The sequence below is a fragment of the Abramis brama genome (genome assembly GCF_963993115.1).
Source record: "Abramis brama genome assembly, chromosome: 21".
NCBI classification, from domain to species: Eukaryota; Metazoa; Chordata; class Actinopteri; order Cypriniformes; family Leuciscidae; genus Abramis; species Abramis brama.
Genome location: NC_139983.1, coordinates 7398260 through 7425519, shown reverse-complemented (window position 1 = coordinate 7425519; position 27260 = coordinate 7398260). Strand labels below are relative to the sequence as shown.

General features: G+C 36.8%; 1 protein-coding gene across 3 annotated transcripts; it reads left to right on the top strand.

Annotated features, from left to right (window-relative positions):
* Window positions 1–25569, top strand: znf292a (zinc finger protein 292a). 3 transcript variants are annotated; one of them, XM_084097130.1, is made up of 8 exons: window positions 1–393; window positions 1079–1233; window positions 7029–7107; window positions 8433–8571; window positions 8719–8921; window positions 9957–10093; window positions 16643–16781; window positions 16983–25569. In XM_084097130.1, the coding sequence occupies exons 1-8, from the start codon at window positions 259–261 to the stop codon at window positions 22971–22973; spliced, it is 6978 nt and encodes a 2325-aa protein (XP_083953256.1). In that variant the 5' UTR covers window positions 1–258; the 3' UTR covers window positions 22974–25569. The 3 variants fall into 3 exon arrangements, with proteins under 3 accessions (XP_083953256.1, XP_083953257.1, XP_083953258.1); XM_084097131.1 differs by having other exon boundaries at window positions 2–393; window positions 8436–8571; XM_084097132.1 differs by lacking the exons at window positions 1–393; window positions 1079–1233; window positions 7029–7107; ... (1 more) ...; window positions 8719–8921; window positions 9957–10093 and adding an exon at window positions 14871–15206.
* Window positions 25570–27260: the final 1691 nt, after the last annotated feature.

The following is a 27260-nucleotide window of genomic DNA, read 5'->3' as shown; positions in this document are numbered from 1 at the left end:
TAATTATGTTTCTTTGACGTACTTAAAAACAGTTGCTATGGCGACTGCTTCCCAGTCATAAATATTAAATATGTATTGTAGGCACCGCTCTGTTACCTTGCTGTAATGCATTTTTTTTTTTTTTTGCTTGAATATTAATTGGGCTGTGCTGACGTTGCTCGGTAGCCCTCTAATAGTGAATGCACGGTTCATGAATATTTGGATCAGGCCTTGGCCGTAGTAGTTTGAGATATTTGGGCTGGTGTGAATGCAGCGAAGATGGCGGAGGAGGAGGGCAGCGCGACTGAGGCTGTGGCCCTCAGACAGAAATTTCAGGATCTTATCTCTGAATTAAAAAGGAGCTCCGAGTCGACGCTAGATGCCTCCAATAGTTTTTGTCGGGATTTCTGTCAAGTACGACTTTATTCATGCGTTTTAATCTACCAGTCTTTGTTCGTGGACGATGCTGCATGTTTGCATCGCTGCACCAACGATAACAAAACTAACAATACTAATACAGTCATTCATAAATATGATGGGAAAAACACAAAAAGCTGTATGCTGAAGAGATGACGCATGATTGTGTTTTACAGTGATTAAATCTTACAGACATGCTGTTTGTTTGTATGTATGGTGACTGCTTCTGATGGCTAACACATTAGCTTATTGTAGCAGCAGCCTTTACTTTCACTCAGAACAGTTATTTAAGGTACATATATGATCATATAATCCTAATTGTAAATATATATATATAAAAAATCAGCTGATGTAACATCGAGATGATTTAGTAATAATCATGTATTTTTTTAAGAAAACAGCTGTGTTCTCAATTATCAGTCTGTCAAATTCTTTGATTATAAGATTAATCATTCTAGATCCTGTCAATATTGTATTTGATCGCAACGTGGCCTCCACATATGTAATGTAATAATATATAAATCACTACTTTTCATAAGATGTATCATATTTAATTATTTTTTACTACTACTGTTAGATGCTTTTGTTATTGGCTTTGGGCCATCACTGAGAATAAATGTACAGTTTGGACTCTGAACTGAGACTGGACCATTCATTTATGGCTCTTTTTTTTTCCTTTCAGGTTTTGATGCAGCATGGATGTCAGTGGAGACCAGATGAAGATCCGCTTCCTCTGTTGGAGATGTACACGGTAGCTATAATGTCCTGCGCTGAGGCTAGCCCGTTCCTCAGCCCTGAATGTGAACACCTAACAGATGTGCTGGACAAGTTATCATGGTGAGTATAAACTAGAATGGGTTTGCATGCTCAAAATGTTAGTTTATTTTTTAGTACTCTCCTGAATAAGATATTTTACATAAAGGAGGTTTACATATAGTCCACAAGACAAAAAAATAGCTGAATTTATAAAAATGTCCCTGTTCAAAAGTTTATGAACCCTTGATTCCAAATACTGTGTGTAGTTATCTGGATGATCCACAACATAATCTTTAGTTTAACTGCCTAATGTTCTTCAGAAAAATTCTCCAGGTCACAAAAATTCTTCAGTTTTCCAGCATCTTTTGCAAATTTGAACCCTTTCCAGAAGTGTCTGTATGATTTTGAGATCCATCTTTTCACACTGAGGACAATTGAGTGACTTAAACACAACTATTAAAAAGGGTTCAAACATTCACTGATGCTCCAGAAGGAAACACTTCAGGGAAACGTAGGCTAAGTATCTTCTGTTGCTTCCAAAGGGCAGTACCATCCTGTTCAAATGTTTTCACCGTTGTGGATCATCCAGGTAACAACACACCGTATTAAGAATCAAGGGTATGTATTGTAAACTTTTGAACGGGGTCATTTTTATAGATTCAGCTATTTTTCAGCATCTCGTCTGCTCACTGTGTCTGAGGCAGAGGCGGTTCTCAGGCAGTTCCTCCACGCACACAGTTGTGGACTAATGGTTAGAGAGTCGGACTTGTAACCCGAAGGTAGGGTAGGGGTCCCAGGATACGATATAAATCATGATACTGCACTTACGACACAGTATTATCACAATATTTTAAATAAAGATGTTTTTTATTATTATTATTACATTTTTATTATTATTATTATTATTATTATTTTATTATCAGAACCCACAACTATCCACCCATTGAATTATTATAAATTCAATTCAACATCATATAGTAGTTTAATGTAGTAATGTCACTGAAACTCACGCTTTCAATGCAGGCATTCGTTGTACAGACTCTCCCAGTGCTCGCTATATCCTGCCTCTCCCGCTATTAATAGCTATTCACATATAATAATAAACCATCTAAAATGCTTTGAATAATCATACTACTAAAACTAAATGTGATGGTGATTTAAATGATGTTTGCGCTTTCACTTTGAGGAGTTCCGCTCCAGCTTGTATGTGCTTCATTTGAACAATGCAATCAATCACAGCACGTAAAACTGACTATTCCCAAACTGTAAAATTTAATTCTGCATTTACACTCACAACAATCTCAAGTTGTTTTCGCGTTTCACACAAGCATTTTAATGTTTGTGTTTACTACAGTATGTGTGCTGTTGTAAATCTGTTCATCATATAAAGTCATCGTGTCTCTTCAGAAGACTTGGATGTGGATTAGACCACTCGACTGAATATTTTTGCAATGCTTTTATGAAATTTTTGGAATCTTTTAGAGTAATGGACTTGGAGAGACAGAAATCTCTCAGGTTTCATTAAAATATCTTTATTTTTGAACGAGAAACTTATAGGTTTGAAATGTGAGTAAATGATGATGGAATTAAATTTTTGGCGTGAAATATACCTTATAAATACAGTAAGCTGAGCCTTGGATAACACTAACTGTATGTCGCGAATCATGTCATTTACATCGATACATATTGTCACATTTTATATCGCAATATAACAATGTATCGTTACACCACTAGTCAGAAGATAAAAGAAGATATATTTGTTGTAGGATCCTTTCAACATTTAAGGGGATTTCCTATGAGTGGCAGCACTGTTCATGAAGTGAAACATCAACTTCAGTGTTACTTTGCAAGCACGGATTTCACGGGACGTTTCAGAGTGGCATGTTTGTAATTTTCTTTTACATTATAGATACGATATTATCCACCATTTAATTGTGATATTTGTCGAAAAACTAAGGTGATACAAGCCGTAATCGATCTCAAAATCATGGCTAATTTTCCTAAGGAGCGGTGAAGTGTCTTACAAAAGTGAGAGCTTACAAAGCTGTTCTCCATAAAATGTTCAGCATACAGATAAACGTTTGGGTTTTAATGTTCAGGAACAGTGTTTAAAATACATCTTAAGCACTCTTAAGTTCGTCAGCCTTAGGAAGGTCAAACAAAGTTTTGGAAATGTTGTGGAAAATCTTTTCTAATGCAGCTCAGCCAGGCCTCACCTTTTTTTGCATATTCCGTGGGCAGGTATTATTTAAATGAGAATCATTGTGACTTCATAAGATCTGGAAAAATCGCATTGTAGTCCAAAAGTTCATTGTAGTTCGTTGTAGCACTGGTTTGCTACAGCATGGGGGAGTAAACTAAACACAAAATTGCTTCTTCTTTTTTCTTCTTTTTTCTTCTTTTTTTTAATTAAACTTTTTTTGTTAGCAAATGTGTATATATGTTTAAATAAATACTATTATAATAACAGTTTTCTTAAGGATAAAATAATATATCTTAGCTAATGCTGTAAACTATATGGGGAGCCCTTAATTACATATTACTATAATATTAAAGGTTAGAATTAACAACAGAGCCCAAACGCTGACGTTCGTACCGTACGGTTTGGGATGAATACATGTACCGTTACACCCCCATATATATATATATATATATATATATTATGAATATAATTTCAGTTACATTTTAAATTAATATAAATATAATTCTAAAAACTTGTTTTAAAGGCTGAATTGTGAAGTTTATCATTTTATAAAACTTTTTTTCGGCTTTCGGCACTACTGTAACGATGTTCAGAGGAAGGAAGGAGGTGGGAACCGACGAACATTCACAAACTTTATTATATAAATAAACACAAAACGAAAGTAAAAGCAGCAGCCACTCATGGACTTAAACAAAACACAACGTAAAAGTCCAGGCCTGGTCCTCTCTCGTCCTTCACTGTCGTCACTCCTCCTTTTATGCTTCCGAAGCTCCTCCTTGAGAGATATGAGATCGGTGCAGCTCGCAGGTGATGCTTATCATCAGTCACGCCTCGCGCCATTCTTTCACGGCCCTCGACCCTGTCCTGCTTGCCACACAAGTCAAGTCACCTTTATTTATATGCTTTTTACAATACAGATTGTTTCAAAGCAGCTTTATAGTGATAACAGGAAAATAATGCAACAAAGTTTGTTTCGGCTGTACAGCAGATCTAAAAGAAAATAGTGTCATAGTCCAGCTTAAGTAAGTTCAGGTTCAAGTTCAGATGGTTCATAATCATCATTTTTATATTTATTTTATGGTTTGGATGTTACCATAGACGTTGCTGCCCCACCCATATGGTCATTTTATTTGTGCATGTCGTAAAATGTCTTGGGAAGACTTCTTGAATAAAAATCTGCACATAAATATGGCTTAAACTGTTTAATTGTGGATTGATTCATTCTATCACAATTATAGGACACTGTGTGAATCTGTGTCACTGATGAATCTGAAATTCACTGTGTGAATCTGATTTATTGCTTTAGCCACTAGATGGCGGTGTGTGTTAGTGTTTTAGGACACCCCTTAGCCCTAATAAAATCACTGTAACAGACAGGGGCCAAGCCAGAAATGTTCAAAAGGGTGGGCCTTCATAAAACAGGGTGGGCAAAAAAAAACATGCTTGCTAAATTATCAGGGGAAAAAAACAGCAGTTTTTAAGTTCAAAGTTACAAAACTGCAAATAAGAAATAAACCTACATGAATGAATGAATTTATATATGGTCACTTTATTATTAACATTTTAGCAAAATCAAGCTCAAATTGAGTTATGAGGTTTTTGACCAGCGAATTTCAGAATTTTACCATATAGTGCATTGTGTGCCTTTCACCAGGGGCGACGCTAGGGCTGGGCTAAGGGGGCTTAAGCCCAGAATATTTTTAGTAAAGCCCCGAATATTTTGTTACCTTGTCTTTCTCATAGAGCAAAACAATTAATCAGAAAAACAAATGTGAATAAGATTACAGCAGCCGCGATTACCTAATCATGAAAAGTGCATATTACAGTTTTATTTATATTTTTCCCTTTGCATTAAAGGTACTTACGACATGCTTTTGCAGCGTTGAGCATTGTAGCCAATCACAGACATGTCTGTTGAACGCATCGGCCAATCAGAGGCGTTTAAATGAGCTTAAGATGTGTTTTGCGCGAGCTCACCGAGTTCTACACTTTCGCAAACTTGTCATTATTATTGCCAATAAACTTAAGATGCAAATAAGTGATTCACTGCAATATATTTGATAGTCTTGATGCTGCTCTGATGCACTCCATTACGCACCGCTCTGTTTGTTGTTAGGATGACTAAAAGTTCAGCGGTCTAGCACATCAGTGTCAAAATGATTAAAGGTCCCCTATTATGCAAAATTCACTTTTGCATGCTGTTTGGACATAAATGTGTGTTGGCAGTGTGTGTACATAACCAGCCAATAGTGATAAAAATCCACTCACTCCTTTTTTATTAATCCCCATAAATCATCAGCAGTGTCTCCCAACGACCTGTTTTCAGAATGCTGTTTTAGTGACGTCACTAAGCACAGGCCCCGCCCACGAGTGTTGACAGACACTGCCGTTTCAACATAGACCCGCCCTGATAGAGTTCACAGCTGCTGCACTGACGAGAATGTCTCCCAAGAGTTGTAGGTGTTGTGTGGCTGGATGTATTAATCCACATAGCACTCTCTATTTACTCCTGAAATCTGAAGCAGCCAAGACGAGGTTGAATTATTTTGTTTTTAAAGAAAATGCTCCCTCAACTCTACCGAAATTCGTTTATGTACTTGCGCACTTCTTATAACTTACTGTGTTTACTCAACTCTTACGGTGATTTTCTGAAGTAAAACTGACGCTTCATCTTTTGTGTGATGTACAATAAACTTTATTAAACTCATCAGTATATGTTTGATCATCATTCGGACCTGGTCCGAAACAGCAGACTTGTAGGCTATTAATAAAGGATACATACAAGCAGATGACAAATACGTTATAACCGTAATTAAACTACTAAACTATACCTGTTCCATCTCTATACAGCACTCTGACTCTGTAGGCATTATTGTCCGACTCGAAATGAACACCGTTGCTAAGAGTTTCTGATATTATCATCATTCCATGAGATGAAATTGTCCTGAGAGACTGAGCGCGAGCTCATGAAGCTCCGCCCCCTGTGCCGTGCAGCAGCAGCTTATTTGCATTTAAAGGGCACACACTAAAACAGCGCGTTTTTCTGAGCCCCAAAAAATAACAATTTAAACATGCTGTAAAAAATGATCTGTTGGGTATTTTGAGCTAAAACTTCACATACATACTCTGGGGACATCAGAGACTTATTTTACATCTTGTGAAAAGGGTCATAATACGGGACCTTTAAAGAAGTGAACGAATGCCTGGTAAAATGTAAGTAGATAAACATTTAATATTTGACTGTTTTGCAATAGAAATGTTCAACTACCGACAGTATACGGTGACGCAAATTACTCAACTTTATTTATTTATTTATTTATTTATTCAATTTTGCCTTTTTGAATTGAAAATATGCCATAATTTCCTTGATTCATTTAGAGAGAATGCATGCATAATTAAAAATAAAATATTATTTGCAAATAGTTAAAATTATTTAACTAATACAATAAGCCTTTCTTTTTCTTTATTTCCCTTAAATCGCTTTTATAATTAATTAATTCCTTTAAATAAAAATACCCAATTTTAGTTTGGGCTAAAACCCGAATATCCCCTGTCCTTAGAACAGCCCTGCCTTTCACTAGTATGTAGAGAATAGTGCATAAGTAAACAAGTGAGTCAGTTTGAACGCAGTGTAAAGGAAATGTACTCAATAGATGTTTTTGTTCCCTGCTAGGAGCTGTCTGAATCTTCTGTTGTCATTCTCCGGGAAAATCCCTGGTGCCTTATGGGAAGAGTTTCAATCTTCTGTCAAGGTCAGAGACAAGACTTCATTAAATGTTTTTATTAACACAAAGGTAATGTGCAGTATCTTGTGGAATTGGTGGATGGACCTGGCTTATCAAATTAGGTTACACTTTAATTTAAGGTGTCATTGTTACAGTGTAATTATATATTTAAGTAACGAGTAATATTAAGCAACTACATGTACTTACTATAGGGTTAGGGTAGGACTAGGGTTTGGTTTAGGGTTAGTTGCATGTAATTATGCATCATTTACTGCTTTCATTACACATTGAGTATATGTGACCTGTGCTTGCAAAATAAGTCAGAATGAGCAAATTAAATATAATATATATATATAGGCTACACCTGTTTGAAGTCGATAGAGTCAACAAAGTAAATTTCGAGAATGTTCAGATGTTCTCTGAATGTTCCGAAACAAAATCACCAAGCAACCATACCTTAAAATCCCTGGTAATAACACCAAATTTGGCACACACCAAGTCAAAACTCATATCTATAGGGAAACTATTTCTTCAACTTTATTGAAAATATTTATATATTTAACATTATCTAACTGTTATCTAACATTATCTAACTGTTAAAAGCCCTTCTAGGGACAGGTGTTGCGAATTAGCCATAGCTATAAACACTGTGATACAGGCATCGGATTGTTCTTTATGTAATAATCTATGTTTTTGTATCTGTCCCTATTCAAATAAACAATAAATAAATAAATAAATTCGAAATACAAACGACTCGTATTGGTGGATCAGAATCGATTCTTTCTTTTGGGAGACAATAACTTTATTTATTGGGCACTTTCGACTATACAACTTTGCCGAACGTTTACATTCACAAACAGCTATAATACACACTGCAAAAAAAAAAAAAAAAAATAGGGGCACTTTAAGCTCACCAAACCTTCTAGTAAGTGGCGATCCTATTGAAATTGAAAAATCCTGACCTGATCAGAACACCCTTAGTTTTTGAAAAAGAAGAATCTAAAAGAAATATGACTGTTTACAAAATAACAAGTCATTCTGTTGTGGATGCACTCTCTTCCATAACACGTTAAAATATTAGCAAATAAACAAAGAATTCACATATTTGTAATACAATAGTGTTATCGTTATAATGTTAGTAGGGCTGCAACAACTAACTGATAAAATCGATAATAATAATCATAAATGAAAACCATCAACAACGAATTTGATTATCGATAAGTCGTATCTGTGTGCTGTGCCAGTCTTCTTGTGATATTAGGGATAGGGTGATGGGTAGGGTTATGTGTGGCTGGAGTTAATTAAGGTTTAAAAAGCTTTGTTTTAATATTGTGATGATGATTTCTTTAAAGCAGATGGCTCATGACATCCTTCAGGCACGTGGAAACTCGCAGCTTCACACCCTGTTGACTCTGGTGGGGGAGAATGGTGTGTGGTCCAACTCCACTCTGTGTAGCCTTCTCTCAAGTGACATCCCTAATGTAGAGAAAGGTAAAAATGCTTTAACCGTCTACCACTATTTGAATATTCTCTCTTTTATAGTTCATACTTATTTGTTCCAAATTTTGGTAATAATGAAATTCATTTATAATTGCACTGCTACTATTGTTAACTTGTTTGGATGTGCGTCTTCTGTAGTACATGAGTTTTTATCTCGAGAAGGCCCTGAACTACTTCATATGCGTATAAAGCACCTCATCAAACTGAAGCGTATGGATAAAGCTGCAATACTGGCAAAGATATGCGCAGAGTTTCCTGAATTTGGAGGAAAGAAGAACTTCAAACAAATCTACCTCGTATGTCTGTGTGAAATAAAGCCACAACAAGAACTTATGCAAGAGGTGAGGGTCTTTTAAAAAAACAACAACTTTTTAAAAAACATTACAGTTGTATGCATGAGTGGATTGTACATGAAAAGCTCTCCTCTGTAACAAGCAGTCTTTATTTGTAGAATTAAGCTGTTTGATCACCTCCAGAGGTTACTTCCTACAAATTTGATTTTTTTTGTTGAACTTCAGAATTAATATTTCAATAATATTTAAAATGTATAGCCTTGCACAACATGACTATATTAATATTCTTTTCTGTGTCATGATATAATCGCTATAATTTTTAAAGGGTTAGCTCACCCAAAAATTTAAATTTTACATTTATTTACTCACCTTTATGTGGTTCCAATCCCAGAAGACTTTGAAGAAGATCTTCGGAGCACAAATGAATATTTTTAATATGCTCTCATCCTTGATCAATGCATATACATAGAGTTCCTCAAATATGGTAAGCATGAAGGCTCAATTATACTTGCTTGGCATGCGGGAACAAACCCCATTGGGCTTCTGTGTTTGCCCTGTTTGATGTGTGTATGTGCATTATGAATGTGTGTTGTTCAGTGTTTATATTGGAATAAAAACCTAAATCTGACTGTAATATCATATAAAGTTCTTCCGAATACTGCAATTAAACCGCTCAATTCATACAGATTACTTTTACCATGTTTTTTTGTAGGTTTTGATGCATGACATTTTTTGTTGCATTCAGTTTCAGAGAGAAAATTATGAGAATTTTCATTTGTGTTACTAAAGATAAGAACAGACAAAAGAACAGAATTCTTTTGGGTTTGGACCAGGGACGAGGGCCACAAATTAGCTTTATGCGATATGGCCTATGTACATGGCATTGTTTGTCTGTGTGTAACAATGCCTAGTGAATTGTCCCTGTTAAACAAACAAAATGGGTGAGCAAATGATGAAAAAACTTTCCTTTTTGTGTGATCTATCCCTTTCATTAATCTGTAATTACTATTTATATTATTATTTAATTTGCATAAGCTTGACTATTGCAAATAATGTATAAATTTACTCTGTTATGTTTGGTAGATAAAGGAGGTAGACTGTAAGGAGGCTCTGGACATGATTTGTAATTTGGAGTCTGAGGAAGACGAGAAGGGAGCTCTCAGTCTTTGTACTGCATTTTTCAAGCGCCAGCTTCTCAGTGGAGATGCTTATTGTGCCTGGTAAGACATTTGTTCTTATTTTTAAAGGTGAAGTATGCAGTTTCTGCGACACTAGTGTCACCTAGCAGAATTACAGAAATAAAGCATATTTTCAATCAACCTTGCAAACATTGCATAGCATCTCCACCAACTCAAACATCACAAACACAGCTCTTACGGGTCCTTGTCAAGGCATGTCTTAACATAAGTGCCCATTGTAGCGCAATGCATCACAGTGCTGTCCTTGTTCGCTTTGATGTGTTCATGAACTGTTTGATCTTCAAAGTTCTAAATGCAGTGAATTTTGGCTTGCACTTCTGTAAAACCTTAAAACCTTTGCTATAGGTTGCTGGAAAGAGATTGACTGATCTGAGCGGACCACTATCAGTGTTTTGATGGTGCCTGGGGGGCTCAATGTTTACACTTTTGGGGGAGAAAAGCCCATGAATAGCATACTAATAGTAGTCAGTGAACAATTAATTGGGTTAAGAGAATGTACTGTATTTTAACATGAAAAATCTTACATACTTCAACTTTAATTTTCAATCACTGTACACTAGGGCTGCAAAAATAATATAAAAATAGTTGTGTTTATGATTTTGCCTGTTGTAATTTACTAAATGTGTCATTTCAGCTTTTCATTCAGTTCTGTTTCCATTGTGTGAGGTTTTACTATATATATACTATATACTATTTTTACTATATATATATATATATATATATATATATATATATATATATATATATATGAAGAGTTCAGATGCAAAACCCTCTAAATCCATCAGACTTCTTTTCTTTTAAATGAGCTTTTTTTATCAGGCTCCTATGTTAACGTTCAGTAGTTTCGTTTTAAGTGAATAAAAAAACTTTTTTTAAAAAGTGTCACTTTAGACAAGATTTTCTTTTAGATTTTCTTTTGTGTCAAAACCAGCTAAATCCACTTGTGCTTTTTTTTGTTGCAAAAACCTCTAAATCCACCTCTTTGGGACAAGACATAGTAAATAGTTGAAAAATCACTTAAAGATGTAACTAGAAACTGGAAAAGATTAGAGCACAATCATTTTAAAACTTAACAGTAGACGAACCTCTTTACACGGGGGGTGAATGAGATCTGCGATTATTTGTTAAATCCCACCCCATTTCTCTGCAGTCACCCTTCTGCCCTGTCTGAATAAAGGCAAAAAGACATTGCAAATATTGTTTGTAAACAAAGCTTATTAGATTCAAATAGTGTAGTGTATAATCAAGTATGTATGTAAGAACAGTGCAAAACATTCTGATACAAACTCAGATACTTTTTTGAAGTGTAAAATAAAAATAAGTCTGAATAAAAACAACAATATTTCCCATGCCCTCCAATATCAGAACGTGCTATGTGCAACTAGTATAAAAAAGCTTATCCGATTCAAATAGTTTAGTGTATAATCAAGTAGAACTGTGCAACATTCTGAAACATCATTATCTGTGCAATGTGCATTTAGTATAAAAAGCTTATCAGACTTAAGTAGTGTAAAGTAATATAATGTATAACTCAAGTATAAGAAAATTCAGTGCACAAAACAGGTATTCTAAATTAAATTAAAATTTTGAAAGGCCTAAACAACTAAACTAAAATGTTCCAATATAAACTGCATATCAGATTCAAATAGAATAAAATACTATAATAAAAAACGACATTAAATAACAATAACAAGAGGACTTGACCTCTTTGTGAATTACCAATATCTTACAATAGCTTACACTAGCAAATAAAACACACACAGTACTGTGCAAAAAGAGGACATCTCAGACACTTTTAGATGCTGTCATTCATTCATCCTCAAGGTCTTGTTCAATATCCTTGCCACCATCACTTGCCAGGATGTTTTCATAGAACTCTTGCACAGCTTTTGGTGCTCCCAACTCACCCAGCAGCTTCAAGACATCAGTCCTCTTTGCTTCCTTGACACAGTTCACATCCGGAAGAGGAGCCGGCTTGAACTGAAACCACTTCTTACCCCGCTTCAGCACAGAGTGCTGGTAAAATTCACCAGAAAACACAGGCTTAAACCCCAGCTTATCTCCAGAGATTTGCAGCACTCTTGCTTCACTTATTTTGAATGATCTCTAAGTTGTTGTGAACCTAAGTTGTTGTGCTTCTTTGAAGTCATAGCACTGCCAGTCCTTTCCATATTGATAGACAGTGCCATGCTTCAGCAAAATGTTGTTATACTCTTCCGGCAACAGCGACTTTATGCTTCCGGCCGGTAGGAAACTGTGCCCTCGTATAGGAAAGAAGTAAGTGATGTTGAGCTGAGGGTACAGCTGAGAACGCAGGGCAAACAACATAGACAGAACATTAATGTTTTTATTCTGGCCGTAGCAAGAGTCGGAGAACAGGCGGAGTCTCTGACACTGGTGCAGATCAGCTCTAGCCACTGAGGTGAAGTAGTGTTGTAGAGCTGAGGCGACGATGTTATTATCCTTTGAGTTCTCATATTCCAGCCAGGTGTACAGATTTATCTCATGCCGACTCTGGGGTTCTCCTCTGCCACGGTGACGAACCACACCGAATACATAAAAGTATACCTGCCTTGAGTAATACCTTTGACCAATGTCAGACCAGGTTCTCCATTATGTCAAAGCAGACAGTGAATGTATCACCCACATCATTTAGTGTGTCATAAAACTGACGAGCTCGGCGACGGTGAAGTGTGTAAAGAAGAATCTTATTCTGCTTCTCTTCTGCAGTCAGATCAGGATCATTGATTGCATTGCGGAATTTGACACACAAAGAGCACACATCTTTGGCAGGATGACCAAAAGCCAGGTTGAAGTCATACACAAAGATGCTCCAGTATAGTGAGTAGGAAACTTGTTGATGATTCTGCTCAAGAAACATCTGATGCATTTTTGCCACACTTAAGTCACTCGGCAGGAACTTTCTCCCAGATGCACCACGGCGGGCATAGTGGCTTGCTCTACAATTAAAAGACTGTATGTGCTTTCGAACCATGTCCTTCTTTGCAGTTTGCTCTTCAATTTCCCTTGAGCCACCACGATTTTCAGGACGTGCTTTGCCGTTCTCAAGCCAGTACTTTGCAATACCTTGGACTCTGTCTTTCTTGACACCTAAAATGAAAATAATCATGAAACCAATCATGCATGAATATTACCCATAATACACACAATTTCAAAACATGAATTGACAACAGTTATACAGTTTATTATTCTTTTGCTAAGGTCTACTCATATTAAATGCTCTCCCCAGTTAAATGCTCTCCCTATTGTGCAATAATGATATGTGCAATATCACTTATATTTATTTGATTCCACCCATCTTATTCCATCTATAGCTCACCTGCACATACATTTTTTGTCTATTTTTTGTTTGTTTATATAATATACACATACATATGTGTATTTTATTTACTTATCTTTATTTTTCATTATCTGTGTGTTGTTGTTGTCTCTGTTTACTGGAAGCTTCTGACACCAGAACAAATTCCTTGAATGTGGAAACATACTTGGAAATTAAGCTCTTTCTGATTCTGATATAGTTTTTAACAAATTTAGGTAGCCTATGACCATCAGTGATAATGTTTTAAGTAGGCTATATGTCCTTTAAAACCGCAGAGAGAGGCATTACCAGATAATAACTGCTGAAAAAATAGCCTGTGTACTGAGCACGTACTAGAGGAAGATAATTGGATAAACATGGCTTTGACAACCTTTTTTTTTTTTTTTTTTTTTTTAATAAATAAATAAATAAAAAACTAAAAATAATACAAATAATAAGGCACTAATGCAAAAATAGGAAAAACTAGAAACTTGTTATGAGGAAATCTTTGTACTTATAGAAAATGTTCAGGAATGAAGCCTGGCAGACGGGAACTTTTGTTTTATCTTCTTTCAAAATGGCATACTTGATCGATACATCTCTTTGTCGTCTCGTCTCTACAGCCTCCACTTGTTGTCTCCTCCGTTTACATGGCATAGCATCCATATGAGACAGAAGAATGGCATCTTGTTTGACTTTGTCGTTGGTGAAATAAAGCTGTTGTTTGATGTATAATAATTTAAATCAGATTCCTTCAAAGTAACAGCACTGCACGAAGAACTGTTATGAGTTCATGCTACACTTGCGACCAAGACATTTCTAAGTATCTATTGTAAGTATCTATTTCTAAATGTCTCTTTTGCCTTGTAACGGGCAGAGTTTTGAAGTAAAAATTTTCTTCTGCCATTTAATGTCAGTAGGACCGGCTCATCCATTTCATCGTACTCCATCTTAAAAATGTTAAAAATCTCAATCTGAATCTAAAACAATCTCCACAAAAAAAGCCAGCTACTCAGCGCGCCGCTATATTGAAACCGCTCGAAATCATATGATTCGATTCGCGCCTTCTGATTGGTTCTCAGAACGTAGCGGCTTCTGCTGCCAAAGGGAAGTGGCGTCTAGAGGCTTTTGCCAACAAACTGATATTTCTGAATGGGCTGATGCTGGAATTTAGAGGATTTGAAGCAAACATTTTTGTTGAACGTATGTGCAGAAAGCTTTGGCTCAGTGTCATTATCTCATTTTTGACGGCGGTGGTGTTTAGCGGCTTTTGCATCTAAACTCTTCATATATATATATATATATATATATATATATATATATATATATATATATATATGTATGTATACTCTAGTGCGTGCATAATTATTAGGCAAGTCAATATTCTGATCATATATTTTTTCCAATCATTGAATGAAACAGTGATTAACGCTCCTCCAATGGCGCATTTGGACTGTGTCAGCGTCTATTTCATGTGCACAACATGGATAAGCTACAACAGGTAAACATGTCAGCTGTGTGTACACTAGCTGGGTTGACAATATTGACACAAGTGTGATTTTAGTCGATCTTGAATCGATTAATGAATTGATAAATGAATCAAGATCAGATTTATACTGTTCTCATTAACTGCGTGAACAAAACTTTCAGCTTTCAATTTTATCACAAAATTCAAACAATAATGTTGTTTTTAAACTCTTTATTATCAAAAACACTCCTTAATGTTCAAGCAGCAGCATGGAGCGCAATGAACGATCATCTCTTCATCTTTACTACTGGTCATAGCACAAAATAAACATGAATGGACATGAGAAGGTATGTTTAAAAAAAACAGTACAACTTACTGAAATGTATCATTTATCATGTTATCGCTCAATCAGTTTCAATTGTGAAAAGACGTCAGTAAAACAGCTTGCAAACAATGTCATGTAACATTACATTTACCCTATGGAAGCAATTCAATGTCCATAGCTCATTAGTTAAATAGAAAATACGGAAGCCCTGAACCGCAACGTAAAAAAAATAAAGAATGTGTTTAAAAAATAATAATAATTCTAGCATTTCGAGATTAAAGTCGAAATATTTTGAGAATAAAGTCGTAATATTTTGAGAATAAAGTCAAAATTACGAGAATACAGTCTTCCGTAGAAGTTCTTATTTATTTATTTATTTGTAAAGAAATGCGCTCGTGAAGTCGAACTGCTTCTGACATGGATCTAAATATAATAGTAGATTTTTACTTTTATCTGGGCTTTCAACAAAAGGAAATTCTACAGGTGCTAATCTAACAACATGGCATTACCATTTGTTTTAGGATGCCTATAGACGAGCACGAAGACTCCGCCGGATTAGGTAGCCTACCACAATCCTGGTCCAAACTTTATGTGGCACGTTGACTATTATAGTATAGTATATAGGCAACACCATCTGGGCCGAGAACACTTAAAAGTACTGTCTCCCTCTTCACCATAAATCCTTTCTGGATACATTTTAAATGCATCATTCTGTATCCAATCATTTGGCCGGATCCCACGATTTCCTCAGATATAAAGCTGGATAACTCCATCCAGTCTGAAAAGTGTTTGTATACAACATTTAAGTTTTTTATTATTAAATTAGATTAATTAATTGATTATTAAATAAGCTTTATTTAAAATTTTCAGCTAATTGAAAACTAATTTAGGTTTTAGTGTTTCAGTAAAAAAAATCTGAAAAAATCTGAAATTTTGGTTGAAATATAAAGACACAGTCACTGCAAAATGCTTTAAGAATGAAGTGTAAAATCACCAGAAACCCTTTACTCGCCAGTGACACCATTTTCCAGGACTGCAACCTACCTGATGTACCTATCGACTTGCATAATAATTATGCACGCACATGCAACATCACCTGACACAAGTATTTTGTGTTCACTGGCACGGAAGAAAACCACTGATCATCATTGTTTTGTTCAGTGCAGGCTTTTTAACTGTCTGGATGACTGTGTAAACTCACTGAATGTTATAGTTAAGACATAGACAGTGTAAATCAGAGATTTATTGTGCAGTGTAGAAAGCTTTATTGATTATAACAGGAGTTTTCATGAGCGTGCAAAAAAATGATGAAACAGTTTTCAAACTAAATAATTGTGATTATCATTATACTCATGCTAGCCTACTGTGTATTTTAAATATACTTGTTAATCATTGAAGATGTTTTAGTGCTTGATTTATTTTTTAGTGAGCACATGGATCATATTTTATATCTTACAGGGAGCTGACACTGTTTTGGAGTAAACTTCTAATACGGCTCGAATCAAAACAGGCCTTTTTGGAGCAATGCAGACTGTTAGCATGCCTTGCTGTGAGTGTGTACCATATTCTGCTCCTCATCAAAGTCATTCAGGCTGAGGTGAGAAACGTTTTTGTTTTTATATCAATGTTTTACAAAAACAAAGGCAATTAAAGCTGCAAGCAGCATTTACCGGGGTTCAAGCAGTTAAGGCCTTTAAGCACAAAAGCATAAAAAATTATTAAGTTTTATTTAGCAAGCATGTAACCACTGACATAATAGATGGCAATGACACTGACAATGACATTTTTGTTTTCTCAGGATGAGAAAAATGGACTCTCAGTATGCATCGAAATGTGCATTCAAGCACTAAAAATGGGAGTTCATGATAACGAGGGCTGTAATATCACTATCTGCAAAACAATCTCTTGTTTGCTGCCTTTGGATTTGGAAGTAAAACAGGCTTGTCAACTCACTGAGTTCCTGACAAATCCGTCTTTGGACTCTTACTATGCTGTTGAGACTCTTTTTAATGAGCCTGACCAAAAGCTTGAGCAGGAGGATCCACCAATTCTGAACTCACTACGCTGTGACCTTTTGTTGGCCTTAAAGACGAAGTGGCCTTTTGATCCGGAGTTCTGGGACTGGAAAACTCTAAAACGTCAATGCCTTGCTTTGATGGGTCAGGAGGCAACAGCTATATTGTCTACTGACAAATGTACTGACAGTGAAGACAATGAAGTCCATGACCATGATGAAAAATATTTTCAACATCTACATTTTACCAATAGTCCTACTTACGAACTCAGTGAAGTTGAAGCAGAAAGAAAGAAGAAAAGGGAAATGAAGAAGATGAGAGAGATGGGATTTGTTTCTGCTCGATTCCGCAATTGGCAAGCTTATATGCAGTATTGTGTTTTGTGTGATAAAGAGTTCCTTGGACACAGGATTGTGAAGCATGCATTGAAGCATGTTCAAGATGGGATTTTCCGTTGCCCAATATGTGCTAAAACATTTGAAACTAGGGTAGTTCTAGAGCCTCATGTGGCATCTCATGTGAAACAGTCATGTAAGGAACGCCTTGCTGCTATGGGTGTAAGCAAGAAACGTACCAGTATTGACACCAAGTTGACAGCAGCTACCAGTACCTTGAGAAAAGAAGAGCACTACAGCAAAACTGCTGTGGAAGTTAGCCAAGGGACAGTTTGCAATAACAGTTTATTTGCTTCAAACAGTAGTCCCAGCACAAAAGTCAAAAGTAAAATTAAAGCGTCATCCCCCAAACAGGGCAACCCTATTCGTGATGTTAACAACACTGAATGTTGTTCATGCCCTGTTACAAGTTGTCAAAAAGTTTTCAAGTACTTCAGGAATTTGGTTGCACATGTTAAGGCCCACAAAAATGAGCAGGAAGCAATACATTTCCTAGAAATAAAGAGCCAGAAGGCTTTGTGCCAGTATTGTCACCGTCAGTTTGTTAATGTGACCCATCTTAATGATCACTTACAGATGCATTGTGGCGAGAAGCCGTATTTTTGCATTCAGCTTGGATGTAATTTCAGCTTTTCCTCTCATGCTGAGCTTCAGATACACAGAAAAGTACATGCTGAATTTCAGGCACAGTGTGCATATCCAAACTGTGAGAGAATATTCAACGAGACATACTTGCTGTATGATCATGAAGCACAGCACTACATGACGTTCTCCTGCAAAAGTCAAAACTGTGACAAGGTGTTTTACACTCTGTCTGAGCTAGATCTGCATCAGAAAGGACATGCAAAGAAGAAGGGCCATGCTGCTGTTGATGGGGGCTCACCTTCTCAACTTGAAGTACTAACTCCGACTTTTCCTGCCTTAGAGCTGCCTCCAAGCCAAATGAAAGAGGTTTCTCAAGAGTTTACCCCAGTAGAAAGGAAATGCACCGTTGAAAGCATTATAGACACTACTCAAGACTCCACAGAACAGCCTGAGCATCTTGTGTCATGCACAGCTCAGTTGACAGTAAGCAAAAATGATTCCCAAACTAATGCTGTTCAGCCTGATGAATCTGAGACTCCACATTGTCTTGAAAGTACAAAGCAATCGCATCTTGAATCTTGCTATGTAAAACTGGAGCCAATTCCCATCAAATGCAATGATCCAAAATATTTAGATGCTCTAAAGAATGCTGACAGTGAAACTCAAACACTCTTGAAAGATAAGAAATTGTTTTCTTTCACACTGCGTCAGCTTAAGTCTTCCACATTGAAGTCGTCTCTCTCTGTGAAAAAAGCCAACAAAGAAGAAGGTCTGACTCATGTGTGTCCATTCGAAACCTGCACACGGAAATACAGCACCTCAAAAAGTTTGTCGAGACATGTCAAAAATGTTCATTCTGAAGCTTTTGAGGAATGGAAGTTATCTAAGAAGTACAAAAGGATTGCAGAAATTGCTGCAAAAAAGTCGTTGTCTGAGAGCACAACCACTAGTTCTCCGATAGTGAAATGGAGAAGCCGTTCCAGACAAACTGAACATACTACATTTCTGGACTCAGTGCTTGAAAGTACTTCCTCTGTTTTCTCCAATCACGATAGTATGCAGTCCATAAGTGCCAAGTTTTGCTCTCAGCTTGAAAACACTCAAAGTGCAGCATTACCAAACCAGACAGATCTGATGCAATTACCAATAACTCAGACATGGGCAGCACCTTCAATGGAGAATTTGGATTCAGGTTTTTCTGTACATCCCTACCGCTCTACGATTTTATCTGACAACCAGCACACAGACCCATCATACCATTCTGACACAGTCCTAGATTACGCATCTGCCTCATCTTATGATGACATCATCCCCCTTTCTGTGAATGCCAACACACCCTCAAGTGTGATGAACGAAGCCTCAAAATATGTGTCAAGCTCTCTTAGAGTGCTACATGCCCTTAACAGTGAGCAAACTTGTGATTTGTCACAGGTTGAGTCAAGCATTAATCCTGGATTCAGTCGGATTGGACAAAACCATCCCAGTGATATTTCCATCTGCACTTTGTCTGGGCAGAATGGCAGCCTATATTTTTCAACTTTGCCTTCAGAGGCAGGTCCTATTTCAGTGCAGCCATTGGGAAATTCAAACAAAGAAATCAGCACTGATAGTACTGATGCATCAGATGTCAAACATGTGTCGAATCTTTTAACCCCTCATTTTAAGGAATCATCAGAAGATTTCTTTAGTGTTGTTGACCCCCTGACTGGTGAGAAAAGTCCAAAAGATTTTTGTGATCATGAATTGTCACAGGAAGGAACAGAAGGAATCACTTCAGATGATCAGAATGTTTCAGGTTCTGGTGAAACTAGGAAATCCAAAAAAATTAAATCATCTAAGAGAGCAAAATGGCCTGCCATAATACAGGATGGGAAAGTCATTTGTTCCAGGTGCTACAGAGAGTTTTCAAGCACAAAGTCACTTGGAGGTCATTTATCAAAACGTTCCCAGTGCAAACCTGTCGATGAAATTGATCTTACTGCTGACTTACCAGTATCATTTCTTGATTTTCTGAATGATCCTGATATTTCAACGGCACAAATACCTCTCCCCATGAATGACATACTTGAGCACACTCACAAACCCTGTATCTATGCACCATCAGAATCAAATACCTTTAACAGTAACAATTTAACAAGTATGCATGGTGGCACAGATAGTATCCAGAACACTAATATGTCTTCTCAAGACCCCTCTGAAATGACTAGAAATTACAGTTTATTCCATCCACCTGTATCAAACACTGGCATAGAAATCAAACATGAAGCTGAAATCATCTCTGCAAATACTGGTGATGATGGCAAAATTGTAGAAATTGAAAGGGCGTTACAACGTCTTGATTTAGTTGATATACTCAGTCGAGACAAATGTGAGATCAAATCTGAGAGCACTAACCTGCAGGATCAAAGCTCTAAAGATGTCACCAGAAATGATCAGTGTCACACAATTGAAAATCCTGTACAAAACGAGCAGAAATGTGTTTTAAAGCCCTTTAGATGTGAAGAAGGCTGTGTTTATGGAGCAATGACAAAAGAAGCTTTATTTAAACACCTTAGCCGTGTACATGATTACAGCGAGGAAAGGATAAATCAAATGAAGAAAAACCCTGACAAATTAGCACCATACAACTGTCATTTATGTTCAAAGGGATTTACCAGAACCACAGGCCTTAAAATCCACTACAAAAATGTCCACCATTTTTCAAAAGAAGAAATGTCTCACTTGAAAATCGGTCTTGGTTATAGAAAGATCAGAAAATCTACATCAAAGTCAGAAAATGTGCATGCTAGCCTCATCACTGACCAGGGAAATGACTCCCTATCAGAGCAGATTCAACACCAAATCAATCCAAATCTGACTGTTACATCTGTTGATTCAAATGTTGAAGGAGAAGCCAACATTGTTACCAAAAGAAAAAAGAAACGCCCCACACAAAAGTCCCTTACGGTTTCCAGCACTGAGACTTGCAGAACTGTGGAAGCATCAAAGGAAAACATAAATCTTGAAAGGCTTTCAGCTACATGTGTAAAACCGCTGAAAGACCCCTCTCTGACTGAAGAGAATCATGTCAGTGAATTAAATGGACCAGGTATATTTGCGATGCAAGAGCTGAGTGGTGGAAGTCCCCATCTCTTTGACACAATGGATGCTCCAGGCGAAAGAACAGAAAATGCAACTCCAGAATCTAACAGACAAATTGAAATGAATTCAGATGTGATGGTTGATATTCAAAAGAAAACTACAATGCCAATAGAGACCATTGATTCTGGTGATTCAAGTGATGCACACTGTATGTTCCGGCCATATCGATGTGTGCATGAAGGATGTGTGGCTGCCTTTTCAATCCAACAAAATCTTATCCTCCATTATAGGGCTATGCATCAGTCAGAACGTGATGAAAAGAACAGTGCTAAAGAAACTGATGGAGTTGTCCAAGTACAGGAATACAGATGCCAAGTCAAACAATGCTCAAAAGTAGTGTCGAAAGTTACCAGTTTGTTGAAACACTATCTTTTGCTCCACAGATGCACATTGGAAAAGGCAAGTGCATTGTTATCCGGTGTTGAGGTAGGCACGTTTCAGTGTGACCAGTCAAAATGTTCTGCTCACTTTACGTGTCATTTGAAATACATTGATCATATCAAAAATGATCACAAAGCAATAAAGGTTTCAGCAGATGGGGACTTTGAGAGTGTGGACCTCACATTCAGATGTCAATTTGAAGGTTGTGATAGGGTCTATACAACCAAGTCAAACCTTCTTCGACATCTTATGAAGAAACATGATGCTACTTTTGAAACTATGAAAGAGAAACAAAAAAGTGGAATTGGTAATGATGTTCAAGCAAAAAAGTTAAGTGCAAGTTCTAACAATGGAAAAGAGAACATTGCAAATAACAAAATAAAAATGAAAAAGAAGAATTCAAAAAAGAGAGAGGACAAGGCCAAAAACCTTTTGATGACCTTAGAAAAGCCTGCTCTTAAATCCATTGATGAAGCATCTGCCATGTGCAATCAAAGACTTCCTCTACAGTACCCATGTATGATTGAGAGTTGTGATTCAATATTGAGTGATGAGCAGAGTATATTGAAACATTACACCACTCATGGCCTCATGGAACAGTACATTGAGGATCAAAGAAGCCAGTTCATATTTTGCATGAAAAGCAGTGAGATGCCCAGAGCAGACAGTACCTCAAAAAATATTGAGGTGGAGCAAACAGTTTTTGATGAAGATCTCACAGAAAATTTTAACGTCAGCCCTCAAGATGTAGGCCCAGATCCTGCAGCTGAGGTTCTAGTTAATGAAAGTTTCACTGCCACAACCATGCCTGTGGTCAAACGGAAAAGAGGTCGTCCACGAAAGTCAGAATGTAGAAACAAAATGTGTGTAGAAAGAAAGCAAAGTCTTCGTAACTGCACCGGGGAGCATGTTAAATGTATGCTGAAAGTCTCAGGATCCATACTGAACTCATCTAGCTCTCAAGGGAACCAAGTAGAGAAAGACGTTGCACTAAAACTTTATAAGCCTTCAGAGTTTGAGACATCTGTCCTGAAGTTCAGTGAAGACACTCTATCCAATCCATCAAAACGACAGCGAACACTTCCACCAATCATCCAAGAGAGAGATCAAGTCCAATGTCTTGTTAATTTCAGAAATCCACTGAAGATTGAGACTGTGAAGAATGTTAAAATTGTTATGTATGAGAACCTATCCACTTGTTCTGAACTTTTGCTGAAGCAACTTCAATATATGCAGCCCATGGTCATCCTGGAAAAGGGGCTGCACAGTTGATGGTTAAATTAGACACATAAAATCAAGGCCTTGCTCTCAGGACCACATACTGTGTCACATGCTGCTGGCAGGTATATCCAGTTACACTCCCTCGCATTTATAGTAGTTCCAACACCTTGTTTGTTAATGGATTTTGATTAGTGTTTTAGAAGAAAAACAACTTTTGTACAATATTTAACATTTTGATGTACCATTATGGTTGTGTTATAAAAAACCATTTTGTATTTCTGAAATTCTCGGATGAATATTAGATGAAAACATTTTTTTTTATTTTTTGTGTAGGATGAAAAAAGTTATGATATATCCCTGTGGGATTTGTATTCTTTTTTTTTTCTTTTTTCTTTTTTTTTTTGTTGTTGTTGTTTTTGAAAGTATTTATTTTTAACTTAACAGTAGTGTCAATGTACTTGTCTTCCACCTAACATTCAATTTAAGTAAACTGAATGCTCAGTGTAAATTGTGGCATCCACATGACTGCTTGGTGTCAGATTGTGGTGTTTGCAATTCTGAGGTTTTCTCCAGAAATCAAGAATGAGGTGAAATGTTTCAGTTTGAACATTCAATATAGCACAGAATTGAAGGACAGAGTACAAATTAAGGATGGAAAAAATAAAGATGTTAAAAGAATCTACAAGTGCAACGTATTTGTGTGTGTGTGTGTGTGTGTGTGTGTGTGCATTTGGTTTATATTACATTGTGGGAACCAAATGTCCCCACAAGGATAGTAAAACCTGAGAACACCATTGTTGGGACCAGCCAGCGGTCCCCATGAGGGAAATGGGTTAATAAACATACTAAATTATATTTTTTTGAAAATGTAAAAATGCAGAAAGTTTTCTGTGATGGGGTAGTGTAACGAGATAGAATATACAGTTTGTACAGTATAAAAACCATTAAGTCTATGGAGAGTCCCTCGCGGAGCTGTTTCTCGGCTGACATAGAAAAAAGTTTTTGTTTTTTTTTAAATTAAAAGTTCTGAAAATTTGGATTCTGTTAGAGGAGCTTATGTCCACTTTAATGCACCGTCTATGACGGCCAAAAAAAACGCACTGCAAAATGGGCTGATGGTGCAATAGGCTGCTCGGTATGTATTGTCCATAAAAGGTGGCACACTGTCATATGGTAGTAAACACAAGTTCCTAAAGTCAGCTTTTATAATAAGCATTTATGAGTCAGATCATTTATAAGGTGATGTGCTGAGCCAGTGAATGTGTGCGCAGGCGAAAATGAGGACACAGATGAGGATAAGGAGAAAAGCAAAGTTTTTCTCGCATAGTTTTTCCAAGGTTTGCTTGTATAGAGCTGTCACCGTAATACTCACTAAATTTGTTGCCGTCCTCCATATTCACTGAGTGACCAAATAACACAGATGGCTATGTAGGCTATGTATGATCTTTGGAGTGATGTCCATCAGCGCAGAATTGATCTAAAGTGCTGTAAAAGTCGCATGAATACCAAAATAACTATTGCAAAACATCAGACCTGTATCTGATTTAGGATCACATTTGGAAGTGGCCCAAATCAGAATTGTAAAAATAAGATTCCATGTGGTTCGTGCTGTTCACACTATTGAAAAAAATTAAATAAATAAATTCAGATTTGGACCACTTTTGTCTATTCTGAATGTAGACTAGTGTCTTAAGGACTGTTCATAGTTTACATCCTCAGTGTTTATATCCTCAGTGTGAAAAGATGGATCTCAAAATCATAATCAGTGTTGGAAAGCGTATATGCCAGAGATGCTGTAAAACCAAAGAATGTGCAGGACCTGGAGGATTTTTTCTGAAAAAATAAAAAAAAAAGTGGCCAGTTTAACTGCTCAGGACAAACAAGGGACTCATGAACAACATAAAAAATAATAAAAAATCAACTATTTTGTCTACGGACTATATGTAAACATGTTATGTGAAATAGCTTATAGTATATTGAATACAAAAACAATATGCGCAAAACTATGTTTGGTGCATTTTCTTTTGTTAAATTAAACATTTTGCAGATTCTGCAAAGTGTATGTAATCTTATGACTGCAACTGTATTTTAACCTTGTAAAGCCTGACATTTGAAATGTTTTTGAATTTAACAGTCTATTGAAACTTTAGACAAAATATAACTAAGACTACATCCAGGCCATAACTAAAATGAAGGTACACTTTCATATCAATCTTTGTAGCTGTGGTAGTAAAAGGAGTGTTCGGAAACCTTGTGCACGAAAGCTACAGCCATCATGACTACTCGTACCGCTTATCTCTTTTTTACAGACACTGTAATACACAGGGTTTCAGCTCATGAAGAAACACTCATTGGCTCTGACTGTCCTCACTGCGGGCATATGCTGTGCATATGAAATAAGCTGCTCCCGAGTAGGTTTGAGCTTACGGACATGTTGCTATGACAGCAACTCCAGGATGAGCTTCGAAGAACCTAGTAATCCTGGATCATGTCAAATCGTCAACAGTGAAATCCATCTTATTGAGTAATCCATATACGAAGAACGGACCCCTGGTGTGAGTAAGTGGAGGCGGGGCTAATTTGCATATTCATAGAGATGCATATATGAAGCAAGGGTGTAGTTACATTCAAGCTATTTTAAAGACATGAATTAAAAAAAAGTCACAGAAAAAAAAAAAACGTTTAAATATGTAATTTTGGTGATCAAAGACAAGTTTTAAGGGAAACAATTATTGACTACAGGGAAACAATTATTGACTACATACACACCTGACACTCATCAGCCCTCATCACGAGCACTATAAGTAGCACACACACACCTCAGTCTTTGGCCTCGTCTGATGCTGCAGACTCACCACCTGCTTGAAGTTCCTGAAATACCTTACCTGCCTTGTTACCTTGATCCAGTCACCCAAGTCATCATCCCTCGTCTTCTTGTCTGTGTGTACTCTGGAAACCTGTAAGACAAACTCAACGTTAATGTCAAGTCTGCCAATAACTCTCTATGGATCAACGTACCTGTTTATGGACTGAGCTCCTAATGTTTCATTAATAAGCTTAATGAAAATACCTGAAATACCTTACCTGCCTTGTTACCTTGATCCAGTCACCCAAGTCATCATCCCTCGTCTTCTTGTCTGTGTGTACTCTGGAAACCTGTAAGACAAACTCAACGTTAATGTCAAGTCTGCCAATAACTCTCTATGGATCAACGTACCTGTTTATGGACTGAGCTCCTAATGTTTCATTAATAAGCTTGCCTATTTTAACTGATCTATCTCTGTTACTGTCATTGTGTCTAAGCCTGTACATGACAGAGCTTCTCTTTCCACATCTGAAGATCCAATCTCTGGTAAATATGCTCTGGACAGGCATATCTTTTCCCAAGTTGATAGTGCACTTTCAACTGATAATTCTGTGGTCTGGTAATCTTGGGTTATCATCTTTGAATTCTAGCAGAAACTCCATTCAATGGGTTTTTCATAATAATTTCCAGTTGTTTGTGATTGTTTAAAGATCAGCCTCTGGGCCATAAACAAATTTAAAAACGTTTTGCTCCAAACACTATTGCAAGTATCTTTTTTCTCATTTTCAGTCTGTGCATAGCATTGTTATATTTTTTATATTTTATTACTGTCATTGCACAAGAGGAATATGGAACAAGCTCTTGAAGCAAAACTGCACCGAGACCACTTTTCAGAGCATTCACTGAGATGGGTCACTGGCACATCATAATAGCAGAGCACTGAAGCTTCGGTAAGCATTACGTTTAACTTGCTCAAAAGGCTGCTGCTGTTCCACTTCCCAATGCCATGCAATACTGTTGTGTGTTGAGAATAATTGGAATGAACTTTGCAAGAAATGTCACCATCCATAAGAACTGAAACAAATTCTTGTTACACCCAGGCACTGGCATCTTCTGAATTTTTCACTTTGGCCAAATCTGGCTTCAGCCCTTCTTTTGATAGAATAACTGGTATTTTTACCCTTACTGCGCTTGAAGTTATTTGTCTGTGCTCGGTCCAACACTTGTCTAAACCAGAGACCATGCTGCTCTTTGGTCTCTCCTCTGATAAGAATGTCATCAAAATGTTTAAAGTCCATCAATGCCTTCAAATAACATCTGCATTGGAGGCAAAAATAATCCCAAAGTGAATTTGTATTTTCCTAGCTGATACATTTGGAGTCACATTTCCATCCACTCTGGCTACGTTCAGACTGTTGGTCCAAATCCGATTTTTGTGCATATCCGATTTAGATCCGATCAGATTTAGCTAGTGTGAACGGCTAAAAATCACATGAAATGTGATCTTTACAGATCCTTTTCGAGCTACATTC